This window comes from Hemiscyllium ocellatum, chromosome 11, assembly GCF_020745735.1.
Source record: "Hemiscyllium ocellatum isolate sHemOce1 chromosome 11, sHemOce1.pat.X.cur, whole genome shotgun sequence".
Taxonomy (NCBI): Eukaryota; Metazoa; Chordata; class Chondrichthyes; order Orectolobiformes; family Hemiscylliidae; genus Hemiscyllium; species Hemiscyllium ocellatum.
The window spans coordinates 26,727,722-26,746,259 of NC_083411.1; the positions used below are offsets into that span (position 1 = coordinate 26,727,722).

General features: G+C 40.2%; 1 protein-coding gene across 4 annotated transcripts in view; it reads left to right on the forward strand.

Moving 5' to 3' along the window:
- The window catches only part of LOC132820398 (serine/threonine-protein kinase PAK 3), a 239,263-nt gene extending 220,963 nt beyond the window's left edge, over positions 1–18,300 (forward strand). For all 4 annotated transcript variants that reach the window (XM_060832488.1, XM_060832489.1, XM_060832487.1 and 1 more), the window contains 4 exons: positions 4,313–4,412; positions 8,151–8,347; positions 11,150–11,287; positions 13,876–18,300. In XM_060832488.1, the coding sequence (XP_060688471.1) occupies positions 4,313–4,412; positions 8,151–8,347; positions 11,150–11,287; positions 13,876–13,962 (522 nt within the window). In that variant the 3' untranslated portion in view covers positions 13,963–18,300. The remainder of the gene's footprint in view (positions 1–4,312; positions 4,413–8,150; positions 8,348–11,149; positions 11,288–13,875) is intronic.
- Positions 18,301–18,538: the final 238 nt, after the last annotated feature.

The window sequence follows — 18,538 nt, forward strand, 5'->3', positions numbered from 1 at the left end:
TTGAATTGCTAAGTAAAATCAATAGCATCTCAGAATTGGAGGAGGCTTGGGGTGGTAATATTCCTTAACTAAATCCATCAACTCTTGAAAGCTTTTAATGTCTGGTGCCTCAGGGAAAGTTAGGATCCTAATAACTGGAAAAGGTGTGGGGGCACAAAGCTGTAAGGAGAATTATTTGTTGCTTTTCATTTGCCCCAATGTTATTTGCCTGGAAAAAGTAACACATTCTTTCCACATACTGGGCCCAGTCTCGAATGAGCCAAGCTTCCTAAATAACAGCATGATGCCAGAAATGCTTACCTCAACTCAAATACAACTATTGCAAGTGAACTTCTTCAGGAGTGTGCTTTCCTCTTGTCATCACTCCACAGAGACCAATATCCCATCACCGGCTCACCCTTTGTTCATACATGGAGAATCCTTCAGTTTCCTCAGAGTGAGCAGAATCGCTGGCATTCCTGTTTATTTTTCTTTTACCCCCACACTACCGCCTAACTGTGGTAGTGCTTATTTTTTCTCCAGCACCAATGTTGTGTGTGTGCAGGTGTGAGACACAGTGAAATACACAAGGTGCACAAACCCTTATTTACTTTCCACCACGAGGAAGAAAGGAAACACTCGAGTGGCCAGTGACAAGCAATGCCCTTCACATCAAAGGGCAATGCTGTGTGATCAACAGTGAAGGGGAGGGGCATTCCTGTTTATATATGTCAGCCAGGGTTCCCTGATTTGACCATATTAACAGCACCATTCAGGGACCTCATGTTCTTTGAAGTCTGCCTGGCTGCCCTCATTACAGTCACTATACAGACAATACAATTGTGGGACTCCATCTTCACAAGGACCTGTGTGGTGATCACTCCTACCAGTCATGGACAGATGCAGCTACTGTAGGTAGATTGGTGAGGATAAGGTCAATTAAGATTTCCCTCTTGTTGGTTCCCTCACCACTTAACAGAAGCCCCATCTGGCAGTTTGTCTTTTTAGGATTCAACCAGTTTGGTCAGTATTACTGCTACTGAGCCATCTTGGGTGATGGATACTGAAGTCTCTCACCAATTTATCTCCTTGTAACCTACATTGTCGCCCAAGTAATCAACACGTAGCTCACAGGAGGTAGGAGGTGCAAGAGGTTTCCTTGCACGTAGGGTCTATTTCCATGCTGTATGACACTATACTTGACCTTATACAATGAGATTTCACAGGGTCAGAGTCAATGTTGGGGACTCACAGGGCAACTTCCTCCCAACTATCTCTACCACCAAGTGTCTCACTTGACGACATTATACCCAGGGATGGTGATGGTGTGGCTGGACATAGTCATTCTCATGGAACTGTACCTGACAGACAGCGCTCCCAATTTTGGCATAAATGCCCAGATGTTGGTGAAGAGAACTTTTCAGGGTCAGCAAAGCTGTGTGAGTACCATTGTTGTTGCTGGGTGTTCCATCAGGTTCTATGATTTTATCAGCTTTTGCAGTGATTAGATACAACTGAGCAGCCTTCTAGACCATTTCACCGCCATCCACGTTGTTATGGATTCAGAGTCATATATCAGTCAGATCAGGTGAAAATGACAGACTTTCCTTCCAAAAGGGACATGAGTGAAGCAGATAGGTTTTTATAGTTACCATATAACTTTTAATTCCATATTTATTAATCGAATTAAAATTCCACCATCTGCTGTGTTGGGACTTGAACACCAATATCCAGAGCAGAAAGCCTGGGTCACTAGATTACTAGCCTAGGGACAATAGGGACAATATCACTATGCCATGACCACCTCCGGCAATTACACATTCTATGATTTGCCCAATGTTGAACCAATATTTAATCACCTGAATTAAGGCTTATGTTGAATCTATTAGAATAGCAAATGCGGCATTTATAGTTGTAGATCCTTTATCTAACTATCCACTTTGGTTCGATGGTAACACTCTTATTACTGAGGTAAAAGCTTATGATTCAAGTTTCAGTTGGAATTAATCACATATTCTAGGCAGTTGTTTCACTGAGGTAGGTAAGCAGTATTGGAGATGGTACCTATTAAAACCCATTTGCTAACTTACAGTTCAGGTCCAAGTGTTGTCATCCATGAAAAGCATTCAAACACTCCATCATGAAACCACAGCTTGAATATTGTGTCCAGTTTTGGTTTCCTTGCATTAGGAGGGGTATAGTTGCATTGGAGGCAGGTCAGCTGAGACTCGATTGATTCCAGTCAGGAGTTTGTCTTATGAAGAGTGATTGAATAGTTTAAGCCAATACTCTCTGGATTTTAGTAGAATGAGCAGAGATCTATTGGAGATCTAACATACTCGAGGGGATTGACAAATTAGATGCAAAGAGTTTTTTTTAACTGCATAGGATAACCTAGAACAAGAGGTCATTGTTTTAGGATAAGTGTAGCTGATTTAAAGCAGATGTGAAGATAAATTACTTCTCTCTCAAGATTATAAATCCGTGGAATTACTATACCAGGTATGGTAGATGCTGAGACATTGAGTTAATTTAAAGAGGAATTGAGCAAATTTTTAATTAGTAATGGGTTGAAAGGTGATGGAGAGCAGGTAGGAAAGTGGAGTTTAGGCCGAGTTGGGATCACCCATGTTGGTACTGAGTGATGGAATAGGCTCAAAGGGCCGAATTGCCCACTCCTTAAGCCTTATCTTCGTATGTTTTCATTTCCCAACTGGAATGTGCAAAAGTTAGATGCAAAGTAGCACTTGGCAAGATCTGGCAGCTCTTATTGAGGTACTGGCCTCATGTTAAGTGATGGGAATGAGTTTTAGGGAGGTTCTCAGAGGAGTGATGGTGAATATTCTCCTGTGGAGAAAACAGGAGCATCTGACCACTCTGAAGACCATCTTTATCCTTCAAAGCAGTTGCCAACTTGCTTCAGCTGATGGATTCTGCACCTTGGGCCCTAGTTAGCATGTGATTAGAATCCTAATAACGCTTTTATACCCAATTCTCATCTATGTCCAAAGCATTTTCATGAATCTGGCAAGGACTATCCACTGCCACCACAATCAGCTCCCACTGAGAAGCATTATAACATCTGTGCTACATTCTCCTTTCTTTTCTCATTCATGCTTCGACCAGGTTGGCAGTTTGCTTGACAAAATCTGCATTTTGAGGAGCAGAAACTGCGTTAAGACAAATAAAATACAAATCTGGCTTCTTGTGAAGCTTGTCAGCACAGCAGTAGCAAACTACAGAAATAACTACAGCAATATCTGATGCAGCAGGAACGTGGCGAATAAAGAAGGAATCGTAAAGCACAAGTGTTACTTCTAAGTGGTTGAGTTCCTGTTTTTTCCACTCTCTCTGATTCTGGAAAATCATAGTTCTTCCCCAGGCTAGTAGGCTTTTCCACATATGCTACTTGCTTCTCCTGGGTTCAGGTAGACAAGAGAGGTTGTCTCACACAACAATGACTCTCAACAATTGATCGATCAATCCTCTTGTCACCTACAAAGGATGATAGGCATACAGTAAATTCATTGGGAATTGGATAAACTTCTTCTGTTATACCATAGTTGATGGTTGAAGAGACAAATTGACAAGAGGTATATCCTCCCACAGGTGTCATACGTGAGATGGATACCAGATGTCTTTGTTGTTTTTGGTATTGACCCCTGTTACCAAACCATTGTAGAAACTGTGCATCTTGGCACTTGCTGACCCATGTCACTGTTGCTTTCTGTCATCAGCTAATGTCTCCCAGAGTGTGATAATAAATTTTTAGTGCCTTCATGGTATGTTTGCAAACATCCTTGAACCAGATTCTCTTGGGATTACTTCAGAAGTAAACTGCTCATTAACTTGAGATGCTTGGCACAGATGGTAACACTTTCTTCTTTCCTTTATTGGGAATAATTTTGAATCCAGTTCATAAATACTATTTGAAAAGGCAGTTTGTTTTAGAATGTGAACCTGTAGACCAAAGCATCTCACGTTTCAATGTAAATTGGTACTAACTTCCTGATAATGCTCAAAAATCTAAAGGCTGCCTTGAAGAACAAATCTTGGTGTTTAGAGTGGTGTTCTGTTAACTAATATTTTATGATTTATGCCACCTTAAAGCAGTGTTATTTTGGATGATTGTTTGCAGCTTAAAACAATCCAAATCTGCCACAACAAAACTACTGCAAGTGCTGGAAATTTGAAATGAGAACAGATTTCTAGCTTGGATTGTAGCTCACCTCCTGTGAACTGGTAAAATCCTGACTGATAACTCTGTCTTACTCTCTACAGTTTACAAAAGTCATGGGAAAGAATTTTTAATGATTTATTTTTCTTCCAATAGTGTTTACAAGCCCTGGAATTCCTTCACTCCAATCAAGTTATCCACAGAGATATCAAGAGTGACAACATACTGCTGGGAATGGATGGATCAGTTAAATTAAGTATGTAGAACATGTTAAGTGTGATTTACCCTGAACTATTTCAAAATGGTTTTCCATAACTAACGTGCATTTGCCCAAATGACAACTATTATTTTGTCACAAGTTATCATCTCTAAATATTACCACATGATGACCTTGGCAGCAGTATCTTCCTTGGTAAAGAATGATCCAAGATATTCATGAATATCTCAGCTTAACTTCTTGCATGGATCTCTGTTTTTGTCTTTAATTCGCCTCACATCGCCTCTTACTACTCTTTTTTTTGCTTCTTGCCTTGGCTTTCAGTCTTTTCTCTTTTTCTTTTTCATTTTTGTTTTTCTTCACTTATTTGCTCTTCAGTTCCCCTCTGAACCTTCTATATTCAGCCTGGTTCTCAATTGTATTATCCAAACATGACTCATTATAAGTTCACATTTTCTTCTTCTAACGAGCTGTCTCTTTCCAAAGAGCTGAGGATTTGTTATCTCTGCCTATCCTTTTCATCAGAATATGTTCATGTCTGCCTGTCCATCTCTCTCTCCAGCAGTACAATGTTCTGTTAATCAATACTGCCACACCTTTCCTTTTTCCAGATAGAGTCATAGAGATGTATAGCATGGAAACAAACCCTTCGGTCCAACTCGTCCATGCTGACCGGATGTCCCACCTGCCAGCACCCGGCCCATATCCCTCCAAACCCTTCCTATTCATATGCCCATTCAGATGGCTTTTAAATGTTGCAATTGTACCAGCCTCCACCACTTCTTCTGGCGGCCCATTCTATACACGTACCACCTTCTGCGTGAAAAAGTTGCCCCTTGGGTCTCTTTTATAACTTTCCCCTCTCATCCTAAACCTATGTTCTCTAGGGCTGGACTCCCCCACCCCATGGCAAAGATATTGACTATTTATTATCCATGACCCTCATGATTTTATAAACCTCTATAAGATAACCCCTCAGCCTCCAATGCTCCAGGAACAACAGCCCTAGCCTATTCAAGCTGTCCCTATAGCTCAAATCATCCAACCCTGGCAACCCTTGTAAATCTTTTTTGAACCCTTTTCAAGTTTCGCAACATCTTTCTGATCGGAAGGAGATCAGAATTGCACACAATCTTCCAACAGTGGCCTAACCAATGTCCTGTACAGCCGCAACATGATCTCCAACTTCTGTACTCAATACTGTGACCAATAAAGGAAAGCATACCAAACGCCTTCTTCACTATCCTAACTACCTGCGACTCTACTTTCAAGGAGCTATGAACCTGCAATCCTGCTAAGATTTGCTTTCCCAAAATGTAGCATCTCACATTTATCTAAATTAAACTCCATCTGCCACTTTTCAACTCATTGGCTCATCTGATCAAGATCCTATTGTAATCCAAGGTAACCTCCTTCGCTGTCTACTACACCTCCAATTTTGATGTCATCTGCAAACTTATGAACTATACCTGTTTTGCTCACATCCTAGTCATTTAAAGAAATGATGAAAAGTAGTGGACCCAGCATCGATCCTTGTGGCACCCCACTGGTCACAGGCCTCCAATGTGAAAAACAACCCTCCACCACCACCACCACCACCCTCTGTCTTCTACCGTTGAGCCAGTTCTGTATCCAAATGGCTAGTTCTTCCTGTATTTCATGAGATCTAACCAGTCTCCCATGAGGAACCTTGTCGAACGCCTTACTGAACGCATCCACATAGATTATATCTACCACTCTGCCCTCATCAATTCTCTTTGTTACTTCTTCAATCAACTCAAACAAGTAAGTGAGACATGATTTCCCATGTACAAAGCCATGTTGGCTAACCCTAATCAATCCTTGCCTTTCCAAATACATGTACATCCTGTCCCTCAGGATTCCCTCCAACAACTTACCCACCATCGATGTCAGGCTCACTGTTTTATAGTTCCCTGGCTTGTCCTTACCATCTTTCTTAAACAGTGGCACCATGTTAGCCAACCTCCAGTTTTCGACACCTCACCTGTGACTATCGATGATGCAACTACCTCAGCAAGAGGCCCAGCAATCATTTTCCTTGCTTCCCACAGAGTTCTAGGATACCCCAGATCAGGTCCTGGGGATTTATCTACTTTCATGCATTTCTAGGCAAAACTAAGATACAACAGAAGGAGGTAACTGTTGCTGTAGAAATCAGCAAATTATTTACTGGTCTCTTGCACAGTTTACCAGCCGGTAAGCAAAATAACCAAGCAACCACCTTCACTCCTCTTCATGGCAAGAAGTGACCTTAGTCAGTCAGTCAGCCAGCTAAACCAGTTATTTTCCTTCACCCATCCACAGCAGCAAGCAGAAAGACAGATTGTGTTAGGTCTGTGATCTTCCTATTTTACTGTTTCAATACATGAGCAATAGTGGTTTAGACAAATCTATCAATCTCAGTCTTAAAACTCCATTGTCTTGTCATCCATAACTTTTTGGAGAAAGAGCTTCAAATGTTTGCTATCATTTGTGAAATATGCTCCCACTTTCACTCTTGATTTATAGCTCTAAACCTAAAATTGTACCCTCTTGTTCCAAGTAAAATACTCTGCATGTTGAAAGAGTCTAGGAGATTGAGGTGCATTGCCCTTTGATATGCCACAAACAGGTGCAGAAAATAATCAAGAAGGCTAATAGAACGCTGACCTTCATATTTAGAGGACTGACTTATAAGGATGTAGAAGTTATGCTAAACTCATACAAAACCCTGGTTAGACCCTGCTTGGAATCCTGTGAGCAGATCTGGGTACCATATCTTTGGAAGGATATGCTGGCCTTGGAGGCAGTACAGAGAAGGTTTGCAAGAATGATACCTGGACTTCAAGGATTAATTTCTGAAGAGAGAAAATATAAGTTAGGCCTGTTTTGTCCAGAATTTAGCAGGCGAAGGGGTGATCTGAACAGAACTTTCAACATATTAACAGGAAAGGATAAGAGAGGTAAAGATAAACTATTTCCACTAGTTGGAGATTCTAGTACTAGGGGAATAGTCTAACAATTGGTGCAGGATGATTCAGGACAAATGTTAGCAAGCATTTCTACACACAAGGATAATAGAGGTTTGGAACTCTCTCACACGTGACTAGTTCTGTTGTTAATTCAGAGATAAATTTATGTTAAGCAAAGATATTATGGGATATGGGCCAAAGGCAAATATTTGGAGTTAGGCCACAGATCAGGTATGATCTCATTGAATGGTGGAGCAGGTTCAAGGGGCTATATTGGCTTACTCTTGTTCCTGTATGCCTATTTTCCTCGTTGGGGGAAAAACATTTTCATTGCATCTACTTTTGTTGAATCCTGTTTATTGTCACATCACCACCCCTCAGTTGCTATATGGAAGCCAAGCAGGTGACCATCTAAAACCAGAGTTATTCTGGCTAATCTGCACTGTGCTCCCCCAAGGCTGATGTGTTCCATCAAATTCAGTGTCTGAAACCCAGCACAGTCCAAATAAGACATTGTACAGGTTTAATTCCAACCCCTTTGCGATTTTTTTTTAAAAAAGCCTTTTTGCCTATCTGCAAACATAACGAACTTGTGAAGTATCTATCATAAAGATATGTGGGGCTACCTAACTGGAAAATCTAATTCTTTTCTCTTTCTCGGATGAGTGTAATCTTTGCTCATTGCTGATAATAGACACGTACAATAGATTTTCTGGGTTCCATTCTCTGGGCCAGGGGATTAAAAAGGTTCAGAAACTACAATATATTCTTGTTGGTAATTTGGAGTTGTTTTATTAATTTGCAGCGGATTTTGGATTCTGTGCTCAAATCACCCCTGAACAGAACAAACGGAGCACAATGGTGGGGACGCCATATTGGATGGCGCCAGAAGTAGTGACTCGAAAAGCCTATGGTCCAAAAGTGGACATATGGTCATTAGGAATTATGGCAATTGAAATGATTGAAGGAGAACCGCCTTATCTGAATGAAAACCCTCTCAGGGTAAGTTGTTTCAGCTTGTATGGATTGTTTTGTAAGTTAACATTTTTGTTGGATTGTATTCTTTCACTGATTATCACATATACACATGCTTCAAAATAGATCCCTCAGTTGATTTTTCTAGATACAAGATACATAGATTAGAATCTGGCTGATGTTTACAGTTCAGACCAAGGCAGAGATGACAACATTCAGAAAGCCTTTGATAACAGGGGCAGCATAGTGAGAATTGGTTAGGCAGGCTTCCAGGTTCAATTCTACTCTTGGGCAACTGTCTGTGTGGACATTGCACATTCTTCCTTTGTCTGTGTGAGTTTCCTATGGGTGTTGCAATTTCCTGCCACCGTCTGAAGATGTGCAGGTTTGGTGGATTGGCCATACTGAATTGCCCTGTAGTGCCCAGGGATTGGCAGGCTAGGTGGATTAGCCATGTGGAAAATGCAGGGTTACACTGATAGGGTAATGGGATGGCCTTGGTGGAATGCTCTTGGGAGGGTCAGTGTGAATTCAACGGGCCAAATGTCTTGCTTCTACACTGTAGGGACTTAATAATTCTACGAACAGTGTTTGGCACAGACTAATAGATGAAACCTTTCCATTCCATTTGAGTAAACATCTTACATGATTGACATCATTTGCATAAATAAATAGCTCTAATCGAAATTAACATTTGTGGTAAAGGCATGTCGTGTCAGAGATGGAGGACCTGAATTGTTGTACTATATCGAATGGATAGTTGAGAGCTTCCAAATATAGATTTGTATCTGGCCACCTCAACAATTCTCCAATCAGAAACCAACAGCGACAGATCCATGATAACCAGAATCCTTAAAAAGTTAAAGAATCATGTTTCAAGGGCCGGTTTAATATTGAGGGGAAGTGTTTGTTGTTTAGGGTAGATAGGGTGATGAAGAATGCTTTTGGCATACTTGCTTTCTTTGGTCAGAACACTGAATACAAGAGTTGGGACATCATGTTACAGCTGTACAAGACATTGCTAAGGCCAATTTGGAATACTGCACACAGTTCTGGTCACCGTGCTATGGGTTGAATGTCACTAACGATTAGATTAGATTAGATTAGATTTCCTCAGTATGGAAACAGGCCCTTCAGCCCAACAGGTCCACAGTGACCCTCCGAAGAACAACCCACCCAGACCCATTTCCCTCTGAGTAATGTATCTAACACTATGGGCAATTTAGCATGGTCAATTCACCTGACCTGCACATCTTTGGACTGTGGGAGGAAACCGTAGCACCCAGAGGAAACCCACTCAGACACGAGGAGAATGCGCAAACTCCTCACAGGCAGTCACCTGAGGCTGGAATCAAACCTGGGAGACTGGTGCTGTGAGGCAGCAGTGCTAACCACTGAGCCACCGTGCTACCCCAAAACTGGAAACATTGCAAAAATGACTTACAAGAATGTTACCAAGATTTATGAGGAGAGTTTGAATAATTCACTTGGTTAGAAATAGTATCAGTCTGAACATTGGGGCACAGAAAGCCTCACACGGGGCACCTCACACCTTCAATGTATTATCTGGGCCAACATGGCACCTATTGTTAAAGATCACTTGAGAATGTAACTTTTTTTTAAAAGTTCTGGGATTTATATATGAAAGAACTGAAACCAACATGGTCATTCTAAAAGATAAGAGTCTGAACAAACAATCCAGGTCTTTTTCAATATGTAAATTCAGTTACGTCACACTGTAAACTTTTTTGCTGCAAATTCAGTATCTTACAATCTTATACACCACAGCCACCTGATGAAGGAGTAGTGCTCTGAAAACTAGTGCTTCCAAATAAACCTGTTGGACTATAACCTAGTTTTGTGCGATTTTTAACTTTGTACACCCAGTTCGACACTGGCACCTCCAAATCTTGGATAAATGGGATTTCTTTCCCAAGAACATAGGAGGCTGAGGGGTGACCATGTAGAGATGTATACAATCATGAGGGACATTGATAAAGTGAATAGCCAACATCTTTTCTCCAGGGTAGGGGAGTCCAAAACTAGAGGGCATAGATTTGAGGTGAGAGGAGCAAGATTTAAAAAGGACCTGAGAGGCAACTTCTTCATAGAGTCATGCATAAATGGGACAAGCTGCTGAAGAAGTGGTAGAGGTGAGTACAATTACAATGTTTAAAAGACATTTGGACCACTAAAACGCTGGCAAATGGGACCAGTTGAGTCTAGGAAACCTGGTCGGCATGGACGAGTTGGGCCGAAGGGTCTGTTTCAGTGCTGTATAATTCTGTCATTCCATACGAGCTCCAGCTACATTTTAATTTGCAAACATGTTCTTATATTTTAAATGTTGGTCAAAGGTGGATTACACCAAGCCATTGGTGTTGGCCAAACTAACGTTATCTCAGTGATGCAGACAATAGTGTTGATAAATTAGAGAGTAGCAATAAATTGGCCTTATCCCAATCAGATGAGTCAGTGGTTCAGCATTGTGACCCCTAGCACATTGCTGAATCTGTACCGGCAAATCAAAGGGACATTAATAACTACACACCCTTTAAAGTTGTAGGGAGGGTGGCACGGAGTGGAGTCTCTCTTTTTTCCAGCTTCCCACAGCATGTGCTAAAGAGATGATGCAGTTCAACCCCACAACTCTCTAATTCATCTTCCCTCATTGTTTTACCAGTACATACTGTTTAAAGAGAAGCTTTTTGTATCGAATTGGATTCCTGTGGTCAATTTCACCTTTACTTTTTATGGATGTCAAACCTTTAAATATCCTTAAAACTCTGTATTAATGCCTCTTCTGTTTGTGGTGCTTTTGATTGTTAGGCCTTGTATTTGATTGCTACCAATGGGACTCCAGAACTGCAGAACCCAGAGAAACTCTCAGGAGTCTTCAGGGACTTCCTCAATCGCTGCTTAGAAATGGATGTGGAGCGGCGGGGCTCAGCCAAGGAGCTTCTTCAGGTTTTGTAACAAACATTTCTTCAATTAACTTTCCAGATTAAGTACTTGTGGCAAAGTATTTGGGGAGAAATGACTCCTTATGCAGGTACTGTTTGAGTGTCAAGGTAGAGACACATTGAGTAGAGTCGAGGCAGTTTAACTCTACGTTGTCTATCAGACAAAACCTAATCTGGGATAACACCGTTATCATGAACTGGACTTTATTCAATTGGTTGTCATCCTGCCATCATTCTCAATTCTAGCTTGGGATCCTGGAAGTGATGTCATCATCCCAGGGGCGGTCAATTAAAAAAACTGACCTCATGTACACATTCAGATGCCTTGTATATGTTGTAATTGTACCAGCCTCCACCACTTCCTCTGGCAGCTCATTCCATACCCGCACCAGTCCCTGCATGAAAATGTTGCTCCTTGGGTCCCTATAAATCTTTCACCTCTTGCCCTAAATTCCCTCCAGTTCTGGACACACCACCCCATGGAAAATACCTTGTCTATTTACCCAATCTATGTTCCCCCCCCCCCCCACCCTGATTTTATAAACCTCTGAGGTCACCCCCTCAGCCTCAGATACGCCAGGGAAAACAGTCCCAGCCTATTCAGCCTCTCCCTTTAGCTCAAACCCTCCAACCCTAGCAACACCCTGGCATAAATCTTTTCTGAACCCTTTCAAGTTGAAAGGCTAAGAAGGATATGGGCCAAGTGTGACAAATGGAACAAGATTAATTTCGGATATCTGGTCGACATTGGTGAATTGGACCAAAGGGTCTGTTTCCATGCTGTACATTTCTATGTCTCTGTGACTTAAAGAGCCCCAGTTAGGTACAGTAGCTATGTTCCAGCATCAGGAAGTCTATTCAGCATGAGAGGAGGCCTCTTTTGAACTGTGGGTGCTCCAAGGGGCCAATATCTCGTACTAATGTGGCACCCTCACTAGTTGGCAGCACATACTGTTTCAGCAGGTAGGCCATTAGAAGACATGTCAGTCATAAAGGCAGAGACATCTGTAGGAAGGAAAGAGGCACATTGAATCCATGTCAATCAAAAACAACGACATAACTATTCTAATCCCATTTTCTAGCACTTGACCCGTAGCCTTGTATGGCTTGGCATTGCTAGTTGACATCTAAGTACCACTTAAATGTTTTGAGGATTTCTACCTGTATGGCCCTTACAGTTAGTGCATTTCAGATACTACCGAGCCATGGGGGGTGGTGGGGGGGGGGGGGTGGGGGGGGGGGGGGGGGGGCGGTGATGGGAAGGATTCCTCGCATCCTCTCAAAACCTTCTGCCCCTTAAATCCCTGTTCTCAGTCAGTGATCCCTCTACGAAGGGGCAAACTTCCTTTCAGTCTATTCTGATTATGTCCCTGATAATTTTAAACATTTTAATCATTCAGGCAGGGGCAGGGAAGCATATGAAATTGGCAGTGGCGACATGCAGCTGACCAGTGTATTTCTGTTGAGACCATTAGCCATTCCCCTTCTCTCCAGTGCAGACAATATTCAGTCCTGTATACCAGTAACAGAGACTGCTCTGTTCTCCAACATGACTCTGGTTATTGTAAGCTGCACAATTTTTACAATTACAAATCTCTTTAAATATATCTTTTGGAACCCTCTAGCTTTTCATTGCACCAAGTAATTGTGAAATATGCAGGCTGATACAAGGTTCTGGAACATTTGGCCTATTCAGTTGATTATTTTTAAGTTTATTTTGATCTTTAGCTTTACAATTGTTTACACATTTTCTAAACCCTGCCCTATCTTATGAGGGATTAATTCCTTATTCACCTGCACAGTGTTGATACATGAAGCTTCCCATTGTGTGCACCATTTCAGCCACAAGGAAGCATGACACACATGTTTCTGGTGGTTACAGGGAGAAAAGTAAAATGCAGGTGAAATCCACAACAACTGGCCTTAATGTTGGCTAATGATGGTTGTATTTTGCATTCGAGGATCTATGATGCATTTCAGTGTAATGGATGCTGACACAGTGTCACTGACCCAGAACTTGCAGAGTTGTCCCTTCACGTAGTCTTACTGGGTTGGTAGAAAGTCATCCATATGCACAAGCAGGTTTCCCTGTGTACTTCCAACACAGCTTAGATCACAAAGTGGGAAAAACTCCCAAGAGGATTCAAAGCTAATGTCACCCTTGGATCACAGAATCCCTACAGTGTGGAAGCAGGCCATTCAGTCCATCGGGTCCAAACCAACTCTCTGAAGAGCATACCACTCAGACCCATCGCTCCACCGATCCATGTAACCCTGCATTTCGTATGGCCAATTCACCTAACCTGCAGATTTTTGGTTTAAAAGCCTCTCACTTCAGATAAGAAATTATTTGGGGTAAAAATGTTTTGAAGAAGAAATAATATCAAAACAATTTTTTTCATACACAACTTGCTTTTTCCACTGAAGTGTTCTCTTGCTCTGTTTGTTCATTTTTATCACACTGTTCAGCTTTATATGGTCACCCGATTATTGCAAACTCTGAACTGTTTCTTTTTTTTTTGCAAAATTGATAAGGTGCTCATGTTGCCTGTTCTTAACTTGATACCAATTAAATTATGGTTTTTCTTTCAGCATCCATTTTTGAAATTTGCAAAGCCACTGTCAAGTCTCACACCTCTGATAATTGCAGCTAAGGAGGCAGTTAAAAACAACCGTTAGAGCAAGGGATGGATTCCATCAACACCCCTCTCTCCCTCCTGCCTTCAAAGAGGGGATAACCAGAGCTGGACAGTGTCTCACCTGGAGAAACCTCGAGCTCTTTCCGCTTCAGGACAGAGAAAGCTAGCACAGCGATGGGGTATTACAATGATGTCTCTTCTCATCTTAACACCTTGTCCCATCTGAAGTCTTGATTTTAAAACAGAGTTGCCCATATTGAAATGGCATTGTGGTGTTTTCCTTTACTTTTCACTTTTCTCCTCCCAGCATAAAATTTTCAATTTTTTTTTACCAATGTTTGGCCATTTTGAGGGTCTAAGTAGAGACTTGACACATTTGTAAAATATCAAGGCTTACTAGCAAGGCTGTAAACTAGCAATCGAGCGAAGCCTTTTGGAAACATTTGTTTTGACAAACGAAAACAGCTCTTCAGGAATTGCCCGTGATTGTGAAGTAAATGTCTGGGTATTTTAATGTTCCAGTGGGTACTAAACCATGCCATGCTTCCAAAAGAGAGATGCTCTGTCAGACTAAAAAAAAGAGGCCTTAAGTTCTTTGGTATTGCTTTATAACACATTCACGGTTCTGTGACAAATGAAGTTTTCATTCTTTTGTGTATATATATATTTTTTACAGGTTTCAAGTCTATCTCTTAATATTCCTTTAGTATATACTCTTAATATTTATTGGTACTGGCGCTGGAACTATTGGGTTTTCTGTTGGATATCTTGATATTTTTGTTTCCCAATCACCTGCAGTATTCTGGAAAGGTTCCTTTTTTTTATGCTTTGGAAAGCTGTTCAGTAAGCGCAAGCTCAAAGATGGTGTGGATTGTTGAAATAATGGAAACCATTCCTAGCAAAGGGGCAATCCATGTGTCCTGACACAATCGCTGTAAGATGGCTAGGATCCCAAATGTTGTTCAAATGGAGAAAGGCCAAATCCTCTTATGTTGATTTTGTTTCAGTGATGGACTTCATTTTGCAAAGAATCTTAGAAAGGTTGGAGTAGAAGTATTTTATGTCTGTGTGTGTATGTGTGTGCGTGTGTGTCCATATACAGTATTTGTTTTATCCTCAATTTTCTAAGTTATTTTTCCAGGAAGCCAGATATCTAACAATAATGAAACAATATGAATTGAAATGAACAGTGAGTTAGTCAGTCACTCTTTCTGCTTCTACCCAAGCAAGTCTCAAAAAACAAGTAGAACTTTCAACCAATTGCTAGATTCAGACTTGGCAAACAAAACTCCATGACTTGCAGTATCCAAATTGTAGTGGAAAAACTAGAATCTGGTTTTGTTTCTCAAATTCACTCACCAGATGTGAGCATCACTGGATTGGCCAGTATTTATTGCCCATCCTCAATTTCATTATATAAACTTGAAAATCTGGCTCATTTCTGTCAGAAAACACCACTTTCTTCTTTTCAATAATAAAATGGTTTCTCAAGCCGTCGTGAACTGTTTACAGACACTTCAATTTACATTTTGCACTGAATTATTTTAATTTCTTATTTTCTAAAGAGCTGACATGTTCAAGGAAAAAGTTAGTACTGTGGGGCAATGAAAATGGAAGTAACTCTCTCTATATAATGTGCAGTTTCTGATCCCCAAATGGTCCATTTGGAGGATATCAATCCCAGAGTGAGGTCTCACAATATCGTGAATCCTCATATGATCCTCTAAATTACTAGACTGATGTGAGGCCCCTCTTATAGGACATTAAAAGGAAAATTGTGTAATTCTGTCCTGAGATGGAGTAAAAGGTGTCTCCATTGGTTTGAAAAACAGACCAAAGACATTGATACTGACATTGGGAAGTAACCATGCACTGTGGAGATCTTTTTCTTTTTTTTTAGTCACATAAAACCCCATTTCCATTATTAATGGATGAATAGAGGCCTCCCATGAAGAATCTTGTCACTTGAAACACCCAGTGTTTATATCCGTCCACCTTTTTGCAAACAAAATGTAATATTATGCAGAATTGAGCTGGGCAGAATAAGCAGCACGATATCTGTTTTTCTAGTACAGCTCATAAAAGTTAGGAACTGTGCTTTCTTATTTAAAGCAGTGAGGAGAACACTGCAGGCCTACCCCACTCCTCCTGATGTAATCGCCCTTTATCTTTGGTGAAATCACTGGTAGTGTCACTGGTGACATTTCCAAGCATTATCCCCCACTCTATCCCAAGGCGCCCCACTAGCCAACAACTGTAGTTTAAATGTATCACAAGTGAATGATCACCGAACATTGCTGCACATACCTTCATCAGTGGAAGAATTATTTTGATTAACTTTAAATACATCAAAGGAGTGACTTGAATTTTTTTTCTGTCTGTGGTGTCTTGATGACAAGTGATGATGAGGGGTTGCTACCTTGAAATCTGAAACGTGGCAGAAAATCGAATATACCCAATGTGATTCAAGGTATTGGTGATAGTATGAGCATGTGCTGAAGGAATATCTGTAACATACACATACATTTATGACCTAGAATATGCAAACCCTAATATATTGAGCTTATACATCAATATTTCTAGTTAATTTCTGAGTTAGAGACCCTACATGAGACATTATTGAGACAAGGGAGGAGGGACAAGTTGCTTCATATTACTTTTCCGTTGTTCTTAGAAATTGAGGAAGTCAAACTTCTTTTTAATAAACTCTCATGAACTGTTTTTCAAAACATTCTGTGGAGCCCTTTGCAAAAGTTTCAGAAAATCATTTAATCATTTTTTGTTAAATTCATAAAAATTGAAGTATTTCTGAGAAAGCTATCAATCAGTAAATGTTTGAGCTGTTGCTAAGATATTGAGAATCTGGGATCTTGTTAGAGATTCTAGTGTAGATGAGTTATAATTCAGTCACTCCAAATAAACCACATTAAAAAAACTAACCAAAATCAAGGATTTTTCTTTTCCAGTTTCAGCATATAAAATTTCAGTGGGAGGTTGCAGCAATGTTTTGCTTTTTAATTTTGATATTTTTCTTCCCTTAAGGGGAAGATTTATTTTGATTTTTAAAGTTTTTACCCAAAAGCAGTGGAATGCTGCAACATGATTAAAATTTCTAACATTTCATTTCTTGTCTGGAAAAGTAATTGCCCTTTTTTTTACAAAGGGAAATTTAGTTAAGTGCAGTCCCAATGTAGTACGTATCCATGCAGCATAAGGCTCAGTAACCAGTCTGTGCAAAATTAGCTGATCACAGTACAGATGCTTTAATTAACCACAGCACGTATCTTTGGCGCTATGGAGTGGGTGAGGGGTAAAATCAGTGTCCTGCTGCTGATTGTTGTCTGCTGGAAAGGATGTGTGCCTCATCCTCTGTTGAAGACAGAATCAGGCAGTGCTGTGATCTACTGACAGTCCTTTTATCTGCTGACACTGTCCAGGCTTGCAGTGAAAAATGAGTAAACTCTGATGCCTTTTAACGGTATTCTAGCATGACATTGTGCCACTGGGCAAGGACAGGAGCTGGATAACAGAATGCCTTTTGTTTTAATCTGCAGGAGTACTTTCTTTTAAGAATAAAACAACTGACCAATTCCTCATGTTAGTTGATCATTTAAGAATTTTGTTTTGGTCATCTAGCCTGCCTCACCAGTCCCATTGTAGCAAATGCCTATATTTTTTAAAAGATAAAGAAACTGCTAATAGTAAACATTCCACAAATATCTTGATTTCAGAGGCGTAAGGCAAAACTGAAGCAATTTTTTTTTTAGATGCGCCTTCCTTAAGTGAGAGCCATTCCACTGTTTTTGCATTTCTTTTTGTAATTGTTTGGCACCTTCCCCTTAAACCATCTTAAAAAAAATCACTAATGTGTTCATTTAAATGTATAAGAAAATTTAATGGTAGTTAACCAGAGTATTTTAAGGATAATTCCGAGACGCTGAATGTTATACATTCAAACCATAGGAAAATAAGAGCTGGAATAGGATGGAATATTGCTGTTCAATGTGTCATGACACCTTTTTGTTTCTACTTCTTTGATTGTATGTCCACTTTTGGAAGAAGTGTTATCTGTGCATTTGATGTGAAATCTCTTCTACTGTGAAAACGATTTTTGTAAAAGGTACTCTGGATTTTTTTTTTCCTTTTTGACACTTTTTAAATTTAATTTGGGGAAATGCTGGAAATGACTTTGTTGCGCACACAATCCCAGACCTCAGCGTTCAGCTATGTTGTTGGTTGGTTATGTTTTGTTTTCACTTTTTTTGTTCCGTCTGGTCTCAATGTTTCAGACGAGTCGAAGCAATAGACGTAATTCATTTAAACTGTGGATTGTGCATGAATAGTGTCTTTAGTGTAAAAAACAAAAACCACAAAAAAATTGGAGTTTGAAGCTTTGACCTAAAGTATTGCAAATAAAAATCATTTAAATGATATAATACTGTGCCATGCTCATTTGTAATTTTTCACCTCTTTTTGTTGTTGTAAAATAGACACTTGCATGTTGTAAATTATGGAAAACTATGTTAAAATAACTCTTCTGACTACAACTTATCAACCTTGAAACTAGGCCATAACCAGATTTCAAATTGAACTGATTAATGCTAAAGTTGTGGTGC